The sequence below is a fragment of the Ruditapes philippinarum genome, unplaced genomic scaffold (genome assembly GCF_026571515.1).
Source record: "Ruditapes philippinarum isolate M1 unplaced genomic scaffold, ASM2657151v2 ctg1168_1_1_1_1, whole genome shotgun sequence".
NCBI classification, from domain to species: Eukaryota; Metazoa; Mollusca; class Bivalvia; order Venerida; family Veneridae; genus Ruditapes; species Ruditapes philippinarum.
The window spans coordinates 17255-39064 of record NW_026866966.1 but is presented as its reverse complement, the minus strand read 5'-3'; the positions used below and the strand labels follow the sequence as shown (position 1 = coordinate 39064).

The window sequence follows — 21810 nt, the reverse complement described above, 5'->3', positions numbered from 1 at the left end:
TGTACTCAAATTTAACAATCATGGCAATAGCAATATGGTTAATTGCCACTAAAACACTATCATTTTTTTATGTACTCGGGTAACTTAACATTACTTTTTTGAGTTAAACCTTAATTGATAGCAGACCGTTCTATTTAGTTTTGAAACATCTAAACATCTGGTTTTGAAATATTGATACATTTATGAATTTCTAGTTGTATGTTATACCAGGGTCATTCCATACTTTGTTGAGAGTTTGCTTTTTATCATTTGACAAATAAAAACATCCGCTCATTTAAAGCAGTACAATCGATCACAAAATGTGTTATCATGTCAACAAGGTCTGATCTAATCAGCGCACAGTTTATTCACTATTAGTTTAAGCAAACATAATTTTTAAGATTATAGTAATGTAGAAACCCATGTATCTATGCTAAAAACGAGCTTTGCATTACATGAGATTATAATTTGTGATCTTTACATGTTTTAAATAATGGTGGCTGATTTGTGCCTTTCGTGTTTTCGCCCCGCCCCCCCCCGCCAAACGAAAAGTCGAAAATTAATAAGTTAAAATAGGAGGGAGCGAAAACACGCTAATAAGCGAGGGCGCGGGGCGAAGTTTGATAAATAAAATTCCGCCCCGCGTAGGCGCGGAGCGAGATTTAAAAAATAAAACGGCGGAGTTGCGGGACGAAAACACGCTTATTAGCAGGGACGCGAGGCGAAGTTTGATAAAGCTTATTAGCGTGTTTCGTACCGCGACCCCGCCAAGCAAAAATTCGATAATTAACAAGTTAATTAAGTATATGATGTTCTTTGTGGATTTTTGTCTGGCGTCTGGACCACAGTGGATCTGGAAAATATTTATAAATAAATATAATCTGTATCGAAGTAAGATTTTTTTATTATTAAGCACAGAACAAATTGAACGCATTAGTAACGCATTAAGGCATATACTTGCATATTTTTACATACTTTTCATGATTTCGTGCATTGTACGCGCCGTTTGCAATGTGTAAATTAATATCTTTGTTCACTTTGCAATATTTTACCTTAAGAAACATTTTTAAAATGTTCATGAAAATTAGCATGGATCTGGAGGCATGCTGCTTTAAAGTATTACATGATACGAACAGGACTGTGATAATAACGTTCCGCTAGACACAGGTGTAGTATATTGATGTCAGTTATGATAAACCTCGCCTCCTATGTATAATTCATGCTCTGTCTGTCTGATACTTGTAGTGAGTTCTTATAATACATTTGTACAGTAAACATTAAAAGGTAGAAACTATCCTTCGGGTCTGTGTTATCAAACAATCCATTCAAGGGTCTGGTTATATTTAGAACATGACATTTGGCGACAAAGATGGGGTAGCGGCTGTAGTCATCAACTATAACCATGAAATAATGACCAAATGGGAAAAGACAACAGAAATCTACTGAAATTTTACTCCAAACGGCATATTACTGGATCAGGTGTTATTTTCGTAGAAGCAGCCTGACACGGTATGCAATTCTGAACTACATAACCCACAAGTCTATTAATGTAGGGAAACCAGGTAGTTTCACGCAAGAACGCCTTGGATTTTACATTTCCTTGGTGACCCTCATAAGGTAAATCAACAACGCATCTTTGCAGATTTTGCGGAACGCATATCCTTATATCTCGTAACGATACAGTTCCTTTCACAGTATGCACTATAGATAGTTCATTTGATAGTGTATGTAGCATTGAAATTCCTTCGTTTTCCTACTTTTTTGCTATTTCCTCCTGTTTGTTGAAAAGGCGTCCATCACACATTTAAATATGCAATCATCCTGCGTAGTATAAGCCATATCTGGTAGGCGAAGTGATTTCGGCAACGCCTGCTTGGTTATAAATTTAACATAATCTTTCTTCTGCCACGCTCTGCGAAGGGCAATTAATAGTTGGGTACCTGCTAAATAATCTTCTCGTCTGACTATATCGTTTTTAAAGCGACCGACTACCGTAACCGATCACATTGTTGTCCTGGATCAATATTCCGGAAACACCCTCTGGGCATCAAACCATAATTGTGTTTGCTTGCTCGGATCAAAATACGTCATCACCTTATCACTGCTGAGTGACATTTTTAGTTGATTGAATGCTTGTTGCTGTCATTCGGTCCATTTTCTTTCAGCAACTGACGGAGGGGCGCGATTATAGATGAATAGCGTTCAATGAGCTTGACAGATTATTTGTCATGCCCAAAAATGATCTTAACTCTCCTGCATTATTCGGTCTTGCTACCTTTTTGATAGAAGTGCATTTTGCTGGATCCGGAAAATGCCATCTGTTAAAAAGATATATCCGTAGAACTTGACTGATGCTTTTCCGAACTCGCACTTTTGCTTATTGAGTGTTAGGTTTCTATCTTGCAACCTACTGAGCAGGTCTTCAAGTCTGGCAATGTGCATTTCTTCACTAGGTCCATGTATAATTGTGTCGTCTGAAACGTTGAGCGTACCTTCTAAGTTTATTTAAACGTGTCTTCTTTCGTTCTGAAATATTTCAGGCGCGACACTTACTCCAAAGTTGAACCGTTTGTATCTCCAGAGTCCAATATTGGACGTGAATACTGTAACATTTTTTAATTCCTCAGACATTTCGAGTTGTTGAAAGCCTTTATGGATATCCACCTTTGAGAATACGGTTGAGCCATTAAGTTCAAGAATAATGCCATCAATTGTATGAACAACATGTCTCTCTCACTTAAATGCTTGATTGACTTTTCTCATCCTTAAACACAAGCGTATCATATTCAGCGCGTTCGACTTTGGTGCGACTAGCAAGTTCGAAACACATGGCGTTGCTCCGTTCACTTTTTCAATTCCATTCAGATTTTTGAGATGTTTGGTTTCTTTTTCACTAATGTGAATAGAGATTCTTCTGACATTTTTCTGCAGACGGCACAATCTTTTCATCAATATGGAATTTTATTTGCTTCTTTTCCTTTTCCGAGTCCTTAGAACACTGACTTATATTTATCAAATATTTTATTATATTTCACATCACTTGATACTGATTTGATCACGATCAAAATTCCGAGATCGATCTATGGAAGTTTCAGAGCATAACAAGTTGTCTGATGCTCCTTTAATTGAATAAAATTCAGCGGTTATATACTGTAAATCTGTTTCCTTTTTTCTTTTTTTTTTCTGTGATTGATAGTGCTTTGTAAGCCTTTGTGTTTGTTTTCTTCATTTCAGACTTGAACTAGTATCCACCAGTACAGATGTTTCTACGCAGTTGATTCTAATATTAATTTTGGTACCATTTCAGTGGTTATCTTATTTATACCAAATGTAAACTCTTGTATCAGTCATTATGACAAATACGTCTACAAACTGCAAAATTATTTTAAATTTCAATTAAAATGCTATATTTAATATTTTATAAGTCACTTTCGTATTTTTCAGTGTGAGCAGAAAGAGTATCGCTGAACCTTAATAATAAAAAAAGATTATTTTTGATAATGAATAATTATAATTTCTGATGATAAACGTCTACAAACTGCAATATTAGCATAAATTCCAATTTAAAAGCTTTTTTTTTTATATCTTATAAGTCACTTTCGTATTTTTCAATGTGAGCGAAAGGAAGATCTCAGAACTTGTGTATAGAAATTATGCAAATAAATGGCGATTAAATCAATATTATGATTATTTTTGATAATAAATATAATTAGTTTCTAATATTATTCGTCTGCAAACTGCAATTTTATTGTAAAATTCTATTAAAACGCTATAATTCATATTTTTAAAGTCACTTTCGCTCACTTTCGTCAAAAAAAAGTCACTTTCGTATTTTAGGCAAACCCCGATGCGTGTGTAAACCACGTGGTGTAAATAACGCATTTTCATTGGATGTTGTTTTTCTTTAGCGAAAACTTTAGTCACGTGTCTTAATAAAAAGTATATGTTTTTCATTTTGAATTATTTTATCACGTTTTTTCTTCTTTTTGTTTCAAATAATTATTATAAAATAATTATATTATACTAATATTCGTTCATGTTTAAAACAAAGACAATTCTCGCGAGACTCATTCACGCGAGATTATGCCAAAACAAAATGATATTGTGGTTCCAGTAACCTGACCGACCCTGTATTTTCGCCACAGGTGTAGACGTATAAGCGGCGTCAACCGTAGATTCGGAGAAATTAAGCTATCATTTAGGAATTAGTAATGAAAAAGACGTAAATCTAATAAACAATATAAAATTTAAGCCCAGAAAATCAAAATAATGAACCGAGTTTAAAGCTGATACATCTAGTTGTTGGCATAGCAAAAATCACCAAGACCTGAAATGTTGTGAAATATCAATTAGTGAGAATAGCGAGTGACATTTAATGATGAATGTCTCAATCTTAACTATGATACAAGGAAAGCAATTTAAATGTGTTTTTCCCGAAGGACAACAAATGGTACATTTTTCAAATATATGATGATATATCTATATATTAATTAATTAATTGCGAAAATAACGAAAATTAGGGCGAAACATTATGAGAATAGCACACCCATGTAACATGTCCTATTTAATGCAATGTACTTAACCGATGATAAAACTAATTTATTTGCTTTACTTTAAAATGAACACGAATCAGACGAGACACAATGTTTAATAAAAATCCATGAGGGAATTAAGGACATTATGGAAATGCTTAACGCCGATAAACGCTTTAAGAAGGCTCAAAACATGTTTGGCGAGAAAGAGCTAAAAGAGTGGTATCAAACGTTTATCAGAGAGGTACGTTTATGAAAGTTTGAATAAGTCCGTGAAATTATAATTATAAAAGTGTGTGTATCAAATATTCATAATTTTTTCTTTGCTATTACGCTTTATAATTATTTGACATGTTACAGTATGTTTCCGTTAAAAGTAAGTGCAAATCGTATATGTAATATGTTTTGTTGGGCAAACACATGTAATCATATGTTTCAAAAGGTGTTTAAGTTAGATATTGAAAACATAATTATATAATTTCTTTCAATATCAGAAATCATAACAAATGCTCAGAAGCATGTTGCTCGTGATATGTCGTCTGCTGTCAGACCGAACCATCATTTCCTAAATCAACAACATCTCATTAACTTGCATAGGGAAAAATGTCACCAAGGTTTTGGCCACGTTGCATGGCATATTGGTCCACAACAAAGATTAGGTAAATCATGCCCCGATGTCACACTTTAGCTTTGCCAAGTTGTTAATAGTCATGTTGTACACATATCCTCATTAATGACGAATTACATGTGGTTTTACTTTTTTTAAACATAAGTTTCACTTAATAAAATCAAGTATGTAATATTACGTTACCTATAAAATATAATTGAAAGATAATAACCATTAGTTTCTGAAGCAGACATTTAAAAGATTATTAGATATTATTTATTTAACGATTTTCCCTTAACACTTTCATTTTGTGGTGTTAACAATTCAGTATAGTTATTGTTGTTTTTTTTAATCCCCAACATTTAACACTACGCATTATAAGTTTGTCTTCTAATGTAGAGCAAATATTACATATTTTTTCTTTCATTGCAATGAATTACTTCAGGTTGATGCCATCTACCATGTTTTACTTTAATCTATGAGAAGAAGTCCTGAAACGTAATAAAGGTTTCCCTTACATTATTTTTGTCTTCATTTATGGAGCTACGTGTTTAAGGTCGGACCCTCTGAATCTAGGTGTCATTTTTGTGTCATTGAATTGTATATGAAAACAGTTTAATCTATATGGATAAGTGCTTAGTACGAGTATAGCATTGCTTAAAAATGAATATATTCTATACAATAAGATAATTCAGATGCATGGATTTAGCCGGCCCACCCTAGGTCACTTTTAATGCATTCACTCATATACCAATAAGATTTGATTCATTTTCTGATTGTGTATGACCTGGGATATTTTACATTCTGTATGCAGTTGATTAATTTTATGGGGAAAATGTCATACAGTTATTCAGTTATTCTATCATTAACATTTTGTATAGAAATAAAAAACTAAAAAAAATATTGGACATTTTCTGTCTTGCTTTTAAGCTGTATCAAATATTAGATAAACATAGAGTTTTAATTTGTGTCTATAGCGTTTAATATTATTTTATGTCATCATTTTGATAATTTAAAATTAAATTTGTGTTGACGTCTTGCTGTGGCCTTCCAAGGGACCATACCGAATATTGATGTAAGAAACCTTTGTAACAATTCAATGTAACAACCAGTTTTGTTTGAATATAAGTTATAAGACTCAGTCCGAATATTTTTGTCATTTTCTCTCGAGATGATATATATGTTATGTATAACAGAGGTTACTTATGTAATGTTTTTTGTATTGTTTTATTTTATTAAATCAATTTCACAGAAGACAGAAAAATAATTTAAGATTTATTAGGGGAGAATTGTTCATTGATATCAAATGAAAGTCGTGATCAAGCATCTTGCTGTAGAATCCGGCATGAAACGGTTTGTGGTTGTTTACTTACTATTTAGCTGATAGTGAAATCATTTGAACGATGCAAATGAAAATAGCCGTGTATTGTTTAATTTATTCATTAGTTTTGTTCACAGTTAACTACAAATGCTTGAGTTTGAGTTTTTGGGGAATAAATTGAATTTGAGTATGTGTACGTGCGTGTGCGTGAACATTTGAATAAAAAAAGTTGTCAACTGTATTGATTTTTCATTTTTATTTTTCAGGTTCAATTCGTGGTTGTTAATGTCAACGTTTTATCGTGTGCTTGTCAATATACGGTATTATTGCGGCAGTTTATTATAATCTTTGGCGGAATTGAATTTATTTTCTGGAAACATTAATTTTGAGTTTTTAATTTGTTATGCTTTTAATTGTTTTTTCGTCTATAATTATTAATATCAGCCCTTATCATGTGCCTATTTTATCATACAATCATGTAGCACAAACTTTATAATTATTGTTCATAATGTACGAATAACAATAACGGTGTTTGCCCCATTATAACCGTACAATGTCCAGTATCGCACAGATGTAAGGGTTGCTACCTGTCATGTAGGTGCGACCTCAACATTGTAAGTGACGTACATATAATCAGGTTTTGATTATTAATTTCCTATTCGTCATATTTAGTTTAATTTCATTTGTAAAACTATCAATCTCACATTTTGATTCTAATATCAACAACATCACAACGACTGTATATTTATCACGGGAAAATGTAGAAATCAATTGTGATTATCGTGTTTTGTGTTTTCAGTGCTCTCCGAGTTCTTTTTCTTCATTTGTTAACGACATGCTCAAGTGTTTATCCGTTGTTTCTTGACAAAGTTTTTTATCTTACAATACGCTTTTCATTTTTTTACAAGGAACCCGCTCATATATACATATATACATGTACTCTCTATATACATTGGACATATAGTAAGTCAGAATTTCTATTTTTGTATGTAAGGCCTTATTTTTGTATGTAATGCTTTATTCTTCAAAAGTATATAAGTAACCAGAATTGTTTCTCTTATTTATTTATTTTTTTATTTTGGTTGAGCATGATTATTCCAAATGAATATGCTTCTTTGATTATATATATTTTCTTCGTATGTTTTATTTGAACGGATTATTTTAATCATTTTAGCCTATCGTCTGTATTTTGAGAAAATAATATTTTTTTCAACCACTAAGTAAGTAAGTAAGTAAGTTACTTACTAGTAAGATTGTCATTGTAGATTATAAGTAGGTAAATAGTTTAATTTGTTACCATAATTCTATCTGTTTTAAAAATAACACTTATATCTATGTATAAATCTGTCAATACCAATGTAAATTCTTAAGACTACCATAGCAATGCCACTTACAGCAAATTAACATAATAATTTTTTTAAAGACAGCATTAGTTGATTTTGATTTTGTTATGATATTGTATATATATTTCATTTTGAATGTAACCATGACAATGTATTGCATGTTTGTCTGTGTATACCAATTAAAATTCTTATTTTGATTAATTCTGCACATTAAAAACTAATAAATATAATATATTATGTTCCAGTTTCAGTTTTATTTAGCACATTGGCAAAATATCACGCTTGGTCTTCCTCTGCATGCTTACCCCTGCCCAGACCATAACCAAACCCACACCATACTGGTCATAATTAGCTATGCATACTGGTGCCAAGCGTTTATTGGTCGTTCCCTGTCGTCTCTGTTTACCTGTATGTACCCTGATGAATTCTGAACCTCATTTTGGATGTGGCGTTCATCAAGCGGTTGTGTCGTGCCTGAAACACAATAAAACGGTCGTCTGCTTTGGTGGTCGCCCATTGATATTCTTCAGAAAGCGATTTCAGTTAACATGTTAAACCAGTCACCATCCAAGAACTGAGACAGGCTCTCTTAGAGGAGTGAGTTCGAATCCCAAAAGATGCTATACGAGGGCTTATCAGTCAATAGTTACGATGGTGACAGAACGACAGTACGATGGTGACAATACGATGTACGGTAGTGACAATACAACAGTAATATGGTGAAGCACGACACCACAATGACAGACTGTGCTGTCGTGCTTCGCCATCTTAATGCCGTATTGTCACCATCATCCTGTCGCACTGTCATCATCTAACTGTCTTATTCAGCATTTTGGTCTTAGAGAAAACGCACTGGCCCTAACGGAGCACCGTTTCTTAAGGCAAATAAAGATAGCGTTATATACACATCTGAACTAAAATACTGTTCGTAACCCTATGTTTTCGTAATTAACATGGTTTGAATTTTCGGGACAAAATCAAACAACGTGATAATTTGGCATTATCTATTACGTTTTAAAATGGAACGTAAAATACTGCACGTTCCTAAAGTCGCTTTTTGTCTAGATACACACCTAGTATAATTTACTGTATAAGTGGATTTTTATGCGTCACAAAAATTTTGCGAATGTCAAAAAGTTGACTTCGCAAACTGTTGACCGGTCAATAAGTTTGACTGTTTCACTTATGTTTTGACGTCATAAAGGATTTCCATTGGAAGCTTTAACACATTTATAAAACTATTTACTTGTTCCTTTTTTCTTCTGCAAGTACTGTTAAAATAGTTATTGACCAGGTAATAAAACAGTTATTTCATATGTTATTTCGGAACAGTTGTCCCTCGATTTCGGGGATAGTGTTTTTTATAGTTCAAACATTTTCCCCTCCACCTCGTGTCAACACTTTGACTATTCCCAAGTTACATTTGACATACCTGTGTACTGATATCTAGGCCCATGCACATGAGAACTAAGAATGTTTTTAATTGTATATTTGAATATTAAAATAACAGTGTTGTCAATTTTGATACTACGTTTTTTCACAAACATTGAGGATGATGTCGTGCTTCTGGTGTCAAGTATATGAACTTGAACTCTTGGCAAAGTTTTCTGTTCTAGAAAATGAAGGTACAAAAGCATCCTGTGAAGACATGTTTCATTCTAACGATATATTAAGATATATGAATATACATATATGATTGGTTTTCCTTGTTGATTGTTTTATGACTATGGTATAGAATATGGAAAATAAATCTTTTACATGTTCTCATTTCAATATAAGTTAAGAATCATTAGACAAGGCTCTCATAAATGTTCGTAACAAATGTTGTAATTTAAAATTCACATTTGTTTATGAACTAAGTTTCTCTTTTTAGGCCCTTAAAGGGTAACCACGTTTATTTAAAAAAAAGATTAATACATACATACATACATACATACATACATACAAACATACATACAAAGACATGTATATCTAAATCGAACCAACAAAAACACATGCAACATTCAAACCAAAATAAAAAGAGGTCTGTGATAAGTGTAATATCTCTCTAAATATTTCTATGAAAATTGTTTCTATTCATATTGTATGTAAACATAATTAATACATAATAAAGATATAATGCCACACTACAAAACTTATCTTGAAATGAAGAAAAGAAAATATATTTCAAATCTTTCCCGTTGTTTTTTCAAAAATATCTTCCTTGTTAATTACGTTATTTTTGCGTTTCCCTCTCGATTTGGTATTAGTATTAAATGTGATGCTTGGCAACCTCTTTACATGTTTTTTTTTAACTTTATTTTACAATTATAAATGAACTTCTTTACAATTAAAATAAAAAAAGGAAAATATTCGTTTCATTATCTGCATTTGTATGCATATAAATTGTACTCTTGTCGAATGCAAATGAGTATTTTCACAACGACCATGAATCATATCAAAAACAACTAAATTGTCAAAATAAGAGGTGTCCTAAGCTTTCAGCATCATTGCTGCAGAAAGTGCACACCATATGTACAAGTGCAATAGTGAAATATAAGATCTTGTAATATGGTTTCCACGATTTACACAAAATGTTATTCAAAACGTCATAATAAATATGCATAATATAATACGATGCGATAGTTATCGCTAGATATTATGATACAATATTTGATCATAATTTCATAAACAACCATACAATGACATTCCTCAATTATATACTAGGAAAAATAAGTAATTATAAGAGAATCTGAAATTGAGGATAATGAAGTGTTATGTAATATTGTCAGAACAAATTCCATATAAAACAATTTAGAAAATTTGCAATTCAAATATAATTATTGTATAAATTTTTGAACAAAACAATGTGAATAGATAATTCAATTCCATGTAATATTCATCTTATATGATCTGTCTAAAGTTGCATTTCTTCCATCGAAACAATGGAACATTAAATAAATTATATGCTTGGAATGTCCCCGATCTTTCTTACAAAAACATAACAAATGAGGGTCGTCCCAGTAAATCGTGGATTTTGCTTATCTTTTACTTCATTTGATTTCCGATTGACATCATGCTCTACATTACCTCTAATTCAATTTAAAGGCGCGGTGAATTTTGCGTAATCCTTTATAACTGTCAAAGTATGCATATCAGGCACAACCCAATAATTAGTGCTCAATAAAGCCCTTTTTGCATTTAGCACAAAAAATATTCGACTGTTGCTTTACGTCATCAGTTTGAAAGTAATTTGTTTTAAAATGGCGAACTTTAAAATATTGGCCTTTGAAATAACAGCATAGTGAAATACTTTGCCTTAATTTTGACATGAACACAATTAAATATTTAGATTTTATTTTGACAATGGTACGAACCACCGGTAGTAAACCTGCAATTTTTGAACAATCTTTGCACCAAGACTGAAAAATTATAACTCAAAATCGCAAAAGACGCCTTTCTGGTAGTATGAGGAGAATGATTGATTAAAACCGTTTGTTAAAACTGATTGCAACACTAGTATTTGCAAACATCTAACATATTTCGAGTTTTGGTAAGCAATATTCTAATGAATGTAGCGTGTAGCCACAACATGATGTTAAATTCAATGCAAACACCACAGAATGATTTTGACAGATATGGAGACGCATGACATCAAGAAGGTGAACATCGTACCTGCAATAGTCAGATAACGAATAGCGCAAATTACACGCGCTGAAGGAGATGGAAAGTCTCTTATTTTCAATGTGTTATTGCTCATTAGATTTTACGAGACTTTAACAAATCTTTAAGAAATGTCTTTCCAAGTTATTATTCCGTTTATATGAAAAAACACATGACAATAATGCCTACTTACATAATTAAGTACTTAAATGTATATTATGCCTAAGAAATACTTGGCCGTTTATTTGTTAAAAAACTTTATATTGACATATCTTTATAATGTCCTTAAAGCTCATCATTGGATAAATATATCAATCATTTTTTTCCTCAGCTGCATTTGGTATTAGTACTTTTAGACTGATTTAGTTTTTCATATGAAGTCAAAATATTACCTAGTTATCATTTTACTACATTAATAACAAATCATTGCACACATAGCACTACTTTTGTCAGGTACCAAACATAAAACCAAAAATGTTAACATACTGAGAGTCATGTTTGCCCATTCTAAAGATGTAAACATTTATAGAATTCTAATGAATAACGTGACATTATTGTTCCATTGTATATAGCAAGGCGCGCATTAATAAATCTCGTTTTTATTTTACCTAATTTCCTAGTTCATCTGAACTTATTTCAAATCTTTGATTTCCAAAAGTCTAAAATTGTTTGTTGATTGTTGAAAGTATTGCATCTGTTAATTTAAAGCGTGTACGTTTCACATTACACGTACAGAGTCGCTACTAAAATGCAAAATTGATATTCATAATTTAGAAAAATAATAAAAATTACACTGGAAAGAATAAATAATTATTGTATGCACAAACTTTTTGAACAAATATAATAATCGTTTATATTTTGTTTTTATCTTTTCAATCCTCCAATTTCGAGTTCATTTTTATTTGTTACCCCTTATTGCTGAGGTGGTGCATTTAAGGTTTGAGGCATCAGAGGTGTAACCACCGTAGATCACTTTGGAATCGTACGAGGCGACAAAATGTGTTCGGATTACTTAAGCATATGCATCTCTATGCTCCAGCAAATGAGGTGGATAGTTCCCAGGTATTGCCTAAAACTGTAATACTCGCGGGTAGGAAAAACCATCGATCTTGTTCCGGTACCATAAATCTTAAAATATACTGATGCACCGTAAAACAAGACAAAATAAGCAAAGTGGTCTAGGTAAATTAATAAAAATGGAAATTTTAATAATAAACGCCAGAGTTAGCACATTTTGACATGTTACATGCTCAATTTGATCACTACTTACAGTAATATATACGATCTTCTGACCACCTTGTATTCGTCTACCTAAGTAAAGCAGATTTTTGAAAATTGGCTTATTTGAACTAATCCCACAAATGTAATTATACAGTGATGATTATTAAATCTTCAATTTAACACTTTTTACTCACTATTTGAAACACGGCTTAAAATTAAACAGGAAACTTGACTTTATTTGCACGGACCCCTTTTCAAATTTTCTAGCCAACTTTGGCGTGGCGACTGGACGTCGCAATATTGTCTTACAGACGACTGTACAGTTTTAGGTCCGCCATTGATAACGGGACAGTAATGAGGGCCTTCAAAGCAGTTTACTATTTGATTTTTTTAATCAAACGCTATATCTGGTTTGCAACAAACGCGTTACTGGTATGTCTAAATAAGCAAAGCAGACAAAATTACTTTTATTTGTTCTAAATTCGGACAATACATTATAGCAGACGACGTTTTACCACCGACAGTCCGCTAAAATACTATTTCTAGTCGTTGTGCAGTATGGGCAAGTGGAAACATGTTTACATATTAAACCTTTTTACAAATTATTTCATCATATTCGAATTGTCAACATCGAAAGGTACACATCGATGACCCTATTTTTATTTTAATACCGATAAACGATTCTCTGTTATCACACAAGGATAAAACACTTAGTGATATAGTACAATAAAAAGAAATAAAACAATAACCACAACGTGTGTTTGAAACGCACTAATGTTCCGACTGTAAATATTTTGCCAATTAAAGTTCAAGTTGATATAACAATAAACACTTACAAACTTTCTTTAGAGCTAAAACTTTATTATCACACTATGTTAAAATAATGAGTTATAATAATAAAGCACAAATATAAAATCAACAATATCAGCAACGTGTGTTCAGTGTGTATAAGCACTGGTTATCTTCATGCTGTCTCCCAAATTAAATCACTCAGGGTAGAGAAGAATTAAGGACATGTTTCAGACATAATTTTATAAAAAAGACTTTAAAGGTTGTATAGAAAAACATGTTTTAAAGCAAATTTTCTTTGTCTCTTATTGGAAAGGGGAGGCGTTATGTCGCCCCACTACTGTTTTTTGTACAGTGGCATGCAATTTTTTAAGTGTCAATAAACCTCAGATGCCAATCCTTGCATTATTTCAGACATAATTTGGCCCCCGCGTAAAACTAATGTCAATTCGTATGCTAGTTTAACAGCATTCTGATATGGAACACTCCACATTCTCTGTTGAGAGTTAACTACCTGCGGTGAGGAGACAGTGGTTTGCAGTCAACCAACTAAACCACTCAACCAAATGCGGCATATGTGTCATTGACCTTAATCACAGTGACCAAACAATTCAACGAAACTACAAAGACTAGCATCCTCTAATGTGAAAAATATCAGTCAATCTCATCTGACTGTTTGATAGAAGGTTCAATTGCTATACACACAGGACTTTGAAATACCACGTCATTTCTTCTCAAACACACCTTGATTTATTGTGTTTTTTACGTTTCATGTACCCTGTCTCATTATTTCTTTTATTTTTGGTTGGGGCAGAAACATGGAAGAAAGCACAAAACAGAAGTGTCTACAAAGAAAACGCGTCCATCCGATTAACCTCTTTGCCATTTTCTGCAATTATAACGAATTATAAGAATAATTATAATAAAAGTACAGAACGAGATAAAATACAAGAAAAAAGGAAAATAGAGAAAAAAATCTTTTTTTACAGTTCATTATATTACGTTGTCGATGGGTGTTAAATTTGCCTCAAGATTACGAAAATAATCTTCTGCAGTGCAGTTCATTGCACATTCATATATTCCATGTTCAGTATTAAAAGCAATGTCGATAATCTTAATCAATGAACTGTCCGGAAATAAACTGTCCGCTGCTAGTTTCTGCTCTGTTAACAGCTTTGGCTCTTTTCCTTTTGTAGTGACATGCAGTGCTATCAAAATTGTTCTGTTTTGAGCGGCTTCTGTAAGAGTCAGATATATATTTTTCTTTTCTTTAAAGTAAATATGTAAGTAACAGTATGTTTGGCACAGTGTACGTATGTCGAAAATCTTAATTACTCCTAAAGTGCAGTTGTCTACAATGAGCATATTTTCCATTAGCATTCAACAATTGAATAAACAATGAACAGACACAAGAAATGCATAATTTGAATACTGTTATAAGACTTTTCCTAAAAATAAATTATGGATAGAGTAGTAAGTGATTCAGTATGAGCTTTTATGTTAATAATTTGTTTTAGATCACAGTTTATTATCTGCTATTTTAAATATATTTTTTCCGAACATGTATATGAAAACTATCAACATATTTTATTGCATTTTATTACTTATATTATTTCAGACAATATATTTTGGACCAATTCACAAATTAGGTAAATGTAGAAATTCTACTGTTTTTATTAGTAACATTAATCGATAAATATAATGCTACAAAATCTCGTCAATTGAATGTAAATTGGTAAGGATCAAATGTCCCGATCTAAAACTATTAAGAAATTTAAAAAAACAGCAATTAATGTTACATACGTAAGTTGTCATCATAGCAGCGCTTGATGTCAGATTCAATGCGCGTTGTGACATTACAAACTATCATCAACAGCAAACTAGGATCAAGGTTCTTAGCATCACTTGGCTCCTTTTCTTCGATCTCGATTCCAAAACCCCTCATTCTTGCTTGAAATAACTTAGTAAACGCTGACATAGCATTCGTTTTAGACGGGGTCATCAAATATACCGCTTTGCGGGGATATCCTACAAATAAAAGCATTTAGACATAATAACAGTTTAAAGCAGTTTTAAACACAACTTTCACCATACTTGATATATGTAAATATATGTATATAAACAGAAATAAAGAAAATAGTACAGGGTTCCTTAATTATAGTTATTTTTCAACTTTAAATGTACGTATATATATATATGTTTTGTCTGTGAAAACTTTACTAAAGAAACTTAATGAAAGACAAATATTTTGAAATTCTTCTAAAATGCTTTAGTCCAAACTATCCAAGCTGTTCATAGTAGAGTTTATTTGTAGAATAAGTAAAGGTCTTGTTTATTATAATGTCACCCCTACTCAAAGGGCCAGCCGTTTCTGACTTATGAGACACTTATTGTTTGAATATTATATACCTCCCAACTCCTACCACTATGCCAGGCGCCAGACGGATAGGAATCGATAACCATTCATTTTAACTACCTTGCGGCTCACGAAGCGGAACGAGTCCTACAAGAAACATTCGTCCTTCAATTAACGCTCCCCGTGGGGCTCGAACCTTTGACATCCGTACCGAATGCGGACGCCTTAACCACCAGACCAACGGTACCGGTATATGTATGAAGTTATAGTATACATATAGTATAAATATAAACATTTTATCAAAAAAAAAAAGACTATGACTAACTTCTGCCATCAAAGGCAATGACGTCTGTTTTCCTATAATTAAATTGTGGTTGATTTGTCTCCTGGTCAGAGGAATCTTTTGGTTGATTAGAGACGGAAAGTATTGTATGTTGGGCTTGACTCTCGTCTTTAGCAGGGTAACGAAATTCTCTACAGAACTGCACAATTTCTTCAATGGCTTTTATATTCATATCACACTGATATATAGTGTCGTCATAGAAACCCATATCAACCATCTTTCCGATATTCATGAAACTTTCCTCGCTTTTTACCTCGCCACTAGATGGAAGTTTGGGAAGTTTTTGTTCTCTCATAACGTGTACAATAACTAAAATAATTCTGTTGTAGTGACAATCTGAAACAAAATGCTCATGCTTGATTGTAGCCATAGCATCATATTAGGTTTTGAACGATTACGGTTAAATAAAACAATTAATCGTTTTAATTATAGGCAAGCAATTAATATCTTTCTTTCATACTAACTGAATATTTACTATAGTACCGATTTGAACTGTTTTTACATCACAGAGTCGAAGAAACTAGTCTTAAAACGTCATGTAGTGTTCCAGGATTAAGCGTTATAAAACGTCTGGGAAAACTTAAGTGAAAGTATTGTTACAGTACATTAAAAGACAATTGTCGTTATCAATACGGGGATATAATGATATCCATTTGACTCAATATCTGCATGTAATTACTCTTTTTTTTGTTAAAGTTAGATATTAATGAAAATAGCGAAAAGGATAATCACGTTCAACATCTTTCAGACATTTTTCAACCAACGCTTTTGTGGATCCGCCTTGTCCTTTGTTGCACACGAGAATTAAAACTGTTTTCTGAAGTGCCTCTGCTACTGTTCCAATAACTGCAGTATCAATACGATTCCGATGCATTATCTCATATTGCAACTGTTTTATAAACATTGTAACTGCCGATGTGCTTCGTGTGTCTAGTATTTGAACTCTCGGCGCACTGACGTATTGATCTAGTAAAAAGGAAACAAATAATCGTGCAAAATATGAAAGCGTTTATTAGACATGATAATATAATTTAGTTCTTAAGGAACTTCTTAAGAAGTTGGATATATATTTTGTTCCAGAGTACACATATGCGACAATATTAAATACTCAAGGTCATTTTAGTATTTTACACAAATCGGAAACGTGCATACATAAATGAACTTCCTTTGTTTTGTTACTTTTACATTTAAGTTGGACAGTTTTTCATTCATTTTATCATTATAAATATTACTTTGGTTACGGCTTTTAACCATTGAGTAATTTTAGATAAATAGTATTTATAATATGTCAGCAACCTGTTGAAAAGTGTTCATTAAAATCAAACGATATTAGTCTAAAATATGATACCCCCTTAATCGTTATTATTTGATCTTTAAACAAGATGTTCATAAATGTTCGTTATTTCAGTAGTTTCATTTTCAAACTGCGTGCTTTGAAGCATTAAGTTCATACCAGTTTTGTGTTCATCTTTATTTGCCATCTCCTGAAATAAAGAAAAACGGTAGTCTGGGTTGAGAAACCTCATATGTTAGAAAGTAGAGCTGCATATCCGTTTGCTGTGCTTTTAAGTTGAGGCTGATCACGGGTCACAACTTGTGATTGCAGCCTAAAAATTTAAAATAGTTCACGGTACGGCTTGTGCCGCAAAAATGGAATACTGTATTTTAAAATACATAAATAACTTTATTGTATAATTAATTGTCTATTAGGCCAAAACCAATTTGTAAAGTTGCATGATAATGGTAAACTGTATTTCTGTTGTTTTTTTGTATAATCCTACAGGTTTTTGAAAAGAGAAGGACAAATTAACTGTTTTGTGTGAGAACAAAAGTTTTATTGGCGTTATTGAAAATGCAGGTATGATGGTTACATTAATTCATTCTCACATGTAAATTGTGTCTTTATAGTTTTGTTTTGATTTAATAAAGTCATGCGTCAGTATATATTTGTTTTTTCTCAAAAAGGTCAAATAAAAGGAACCTGAAGATAAAATGCAAAAAAAAGAAGAAAAAAAAAGAAAAACAACTACAAACATTAAAGCAGAACTGGTATGCGAGCGACAATATAGTGACAAAAAGAACAATACTTGTATATACTATTTGCTAAATTTTCTTTTAATGTATATCAATGTCTTAATGTTTATCTTAATTTATTTAGTTTCATTTTCATAATTTTTGTACTTGGATTATTATTGAACTCTTAGAATTACAAGCATACAATATTTTGTTTATATATGAATGTTATCATTAATAACTACTGTTTCATTTCAAGGAGAGAGTTTCTAAAAAAGCTTCTAGCTTTCTACTCAATCCTTTTTGCATTTTATTGTAATATATTGTGTGTATATATATATATATTTGCTGAAATAAAATATTGTTTAAACCAATACTTGTATAGAGTGTATGTGTAGGGACGGACGGAGTGTTTTCGCACTCGTGTGTGCGTCTGTGCGTTTGCGTGCGTGTATGTGTATGTCATTTCTTTTCTTTTCTGAATAATCAGTGATATAAAAATGCATATGTTATAAAAGTAATAAAATATTTTTCATTGCTAAAAATTAAATCAGATTTGTAACCGTCTATATTGTTTAGATATATTTCAGTACTTTACTTATTTCAAATTGGTTAGTTAGATAGAAACTTTACCTTCAAACGTTCAAATAATTTGTTGAAAGTTTCCCTGGGTATGACAATTTCGTCACCATCACTGTGTTGGTCTAAATGCTGAAACTGAAAAAATAATATGCGTTAGACCTGAACATGACTTGAACTTAAACAGTAAAAGAAGACAACAAATCTAAAAATAGCCCATTGCTTGATTTGTGAACATGCGTGGATGTATAGTTGTTTTGAAAAATTGTAATTTTTAAGGTATGTCTAAGGTTTTAAGGTATGTCTAAGGTATCATTTGAATAAAATAAACTTGTTGAAACATAGCACATTAAAAACACAGATGTTTTATGTCTCATCCTGTTAAATTTGTAAGACATACAACAAATAGTATTTTAATCATTTGCGATACAGCAATCATTTACAGTTGGTCGTTTCGTGAACGATTTGAATGATCGTTGCAAATTTTAATCTTGTTTTCTTCCTACATATCACGATTCGTTAACATAACGGAATTGTCATAATATTCAAAGTACGGCAAAAGACAAATTACATATGCTTTCATGAAACAAAATTTGTAGTATAAATATCTGAACGACATAATGAATAAAACCGATATGTTGTTTCTTATCTGAAACTTTTTTTACCACCTGTCACATACTTTCATCGTATAACTTACCCATTTTAAAACTTCTTCAATATCTTGTTTTTTAGATGTCTTTTCACTAACCTATGACAAAGGAGAGAAGAAACGTATCTTAAATGTCACTGATGTTACTTCGACCAAAATATTAGTTTGTTTACTACGAATCATATTTCGTGTACTTTGAATGGAATCATGCATTATGGCAAATTCTAAAAATAGTTTTTTTCAACTGTGTCATTCAATATGGCAACAGAAGCTTTCGCGAGAGATATGGTAGTCACGGAGTAGTTTCGGATAATCTGCCCTTGCATTGCACTGTCCATTTTTTTCATGTACACTACTATTTTCAAGGTTAGTCATAGCTTATTTACTAGACTTCCCATAAAATTTTAAAACTAATTTTCAAGAGCAACTTATTGTATATTACGTATAAATATCATTTTCTTACACCTATGCCTACTTAAAATAGGCTTAAACTTTGTAACAAGGATATTCTTTTACAGAACTTTAGCTTAGTATTTGGAAACCAAACAATCTACGACATTCAATAACATCTTGAATAAGCATATAAAAATAAGAGGATATATAAAGTAACAAAATTAGCTGTTATAGACGTTCGTATAAGTGATCTGCCCTTAACATAAATTGGGGAAAGACAATATAAAACTCAAAAAATATCAACTATATATATCTTAAAAACTACTTAATAACTAAACATAAAAACCAAAACAACTAGATACAAGCAATAAATATAGATCAATTAAGATCATACAATTATAGGCAATCAACTACAACAAAACTCCCTTCAAAACATCAATATTCTCTTCTCTTAAACAATCGTTCACACTTAAAGTTTGCCTTTCCTAAACATATAAAATATGCTTTACGATTTTACATTTCCATGTTGAGAGAGTATATACAAAAATGCAGTACAAGGTTAATAAATACCCGTTCATTGAAACATAATATTTCCACTACACCTTAAATAGTGTATCGCTGTTGAAAAAATATTTACTAGTTGTAAATAAAAAAATAAACCAATACATAAAGCTGTAAGATATTCTAACACAGTTTACAAAATAATGGTAAACCAAAATGGAATATAAATTCATGTTGTCATTGACAGTATAGAGATTTCGTTCGAAAAACGATATTTATTGCCATTTAAATACACAAAGGCACCGTACATTTTATTTTTTGATTTTAATTTATCAAACTGAAATAACGACGACAACTTACACATGAATTTATTCCTCCCATTTTACATTTCAACAGAGAATGATACACAAATTTAAGCAATAAGTCCTGTATCTAAAAATCTAAATATCATTTTATTTAACCATGTAATGGCATGCCTGTATATTGGTATGCAACATGTGTGGACAGGAATATATAACATACCTCCTGCTGTGAAATAAATATCCTCTTTAAAAGCGTGTATATCGTGATAAAAAAACTAGTTATATAACTGTCCGTTTAAATTAATTTGCACCGCACCTTGTATCATAATTATGACGTTATCTGTTAAGTTAACATATTAAGAAGACTACAATGACATTATATTTGGTATTCAAAAAAGCTATTCCAAAAGGTCTGTATCCTGATCATCAGGGCTTTATGATAATTCCCGGGTGTGGTGATACTAAATGGATCTAAGATTATCCATAATTATGTTAGAAATTGATGTCTTGATTGGTAGATATTTTTTTAACAACATAACAACTATATTTTAAAACGTTGTCTTAAGGTTTGTAGCGGAAAGTAACGATTCCGCAGTGAGAACAGCTTGTAATTTAAAGATGACTTTTTTTTGTTGTTCATAGTTTTACACTTTTTCTATTGAAAAAACATTTCATTAATGATATGCGATGATGGTAAAATTTTAGTTTAGATTTGTTGTTTGTCATATAATTTTACTGTTTCAAAGCAATAAAGAAAATAACTTTTGTTTTTTCTTGACTATTTTTTTTTTCAAAACAGCACGTTTTTAGCGTCAGATTTTATTGGAAGAAGCGTGACGTACCTATTAACCATGAATACGGTTGTTGTCAATTTATGAAACTATTCTTTTGTTTCTTTTCTTATTAAGTACGTTAACTTTGTTGTTTATAAGGACATTTGGTGTGTAACAGGATCGCTTTTTAAACGAGTTAAGCGGCTCGGGCTCAATATATAAACAACGACTTACCCTGGGTAATTAAAGTGATTGACTGCGTTTCTTTAGACTTGAGCATGCATACTAAACTGATTCCATGTAAACAGAATACTTAGTAAGCCAAACAAAACTTTTATTATCATATCCCAGTTTATGAATTGCAAGTGTAAGATAGACGGAATGTTTTTGATGAACAGTATGTATCGTTAAAACCATCGAATAATTAAAACGCATTAATCAATAGCACTTACAAATTCCAAGATCTT

At 31.7% G+C, this 21810-nt stretch overlaps 1 protein-coding gene across 1 annotated transcript; it reads right to left on the bottom strand.

Annotated features, from left to right (window-relative positions):
• Positions 1-13494: 13494 nt before the first annotated feature.
• LOC132734358 (uncharacterized) lies at positions 13495-20777 on the bottom strand. The gene is made up of 8 exons (XM_060721083.1): positions 20629-20777; positions 19423-19473; positions 18780-18863; positions 17587-17617; positions 16866-17099; positions 16116-16469; positions 15238-15462; positions 13495-14672 (listed from the first exon to the last, which is right to left on the bottom strand). The coding sequence occupies exons 1-8, from the start codon at positions 20647-20649 to the stop codon at positions 14428-14430; spliced, it is 1245 nt and encodes a 414-aa protein (XP_060577066.1). The 5' UTR covers positions 20650-20777; the 3' UTR covers positions 13495-14427.
• Between the last annotated feature and the right edge of the window lie 1033 nt (positions 20778-21810).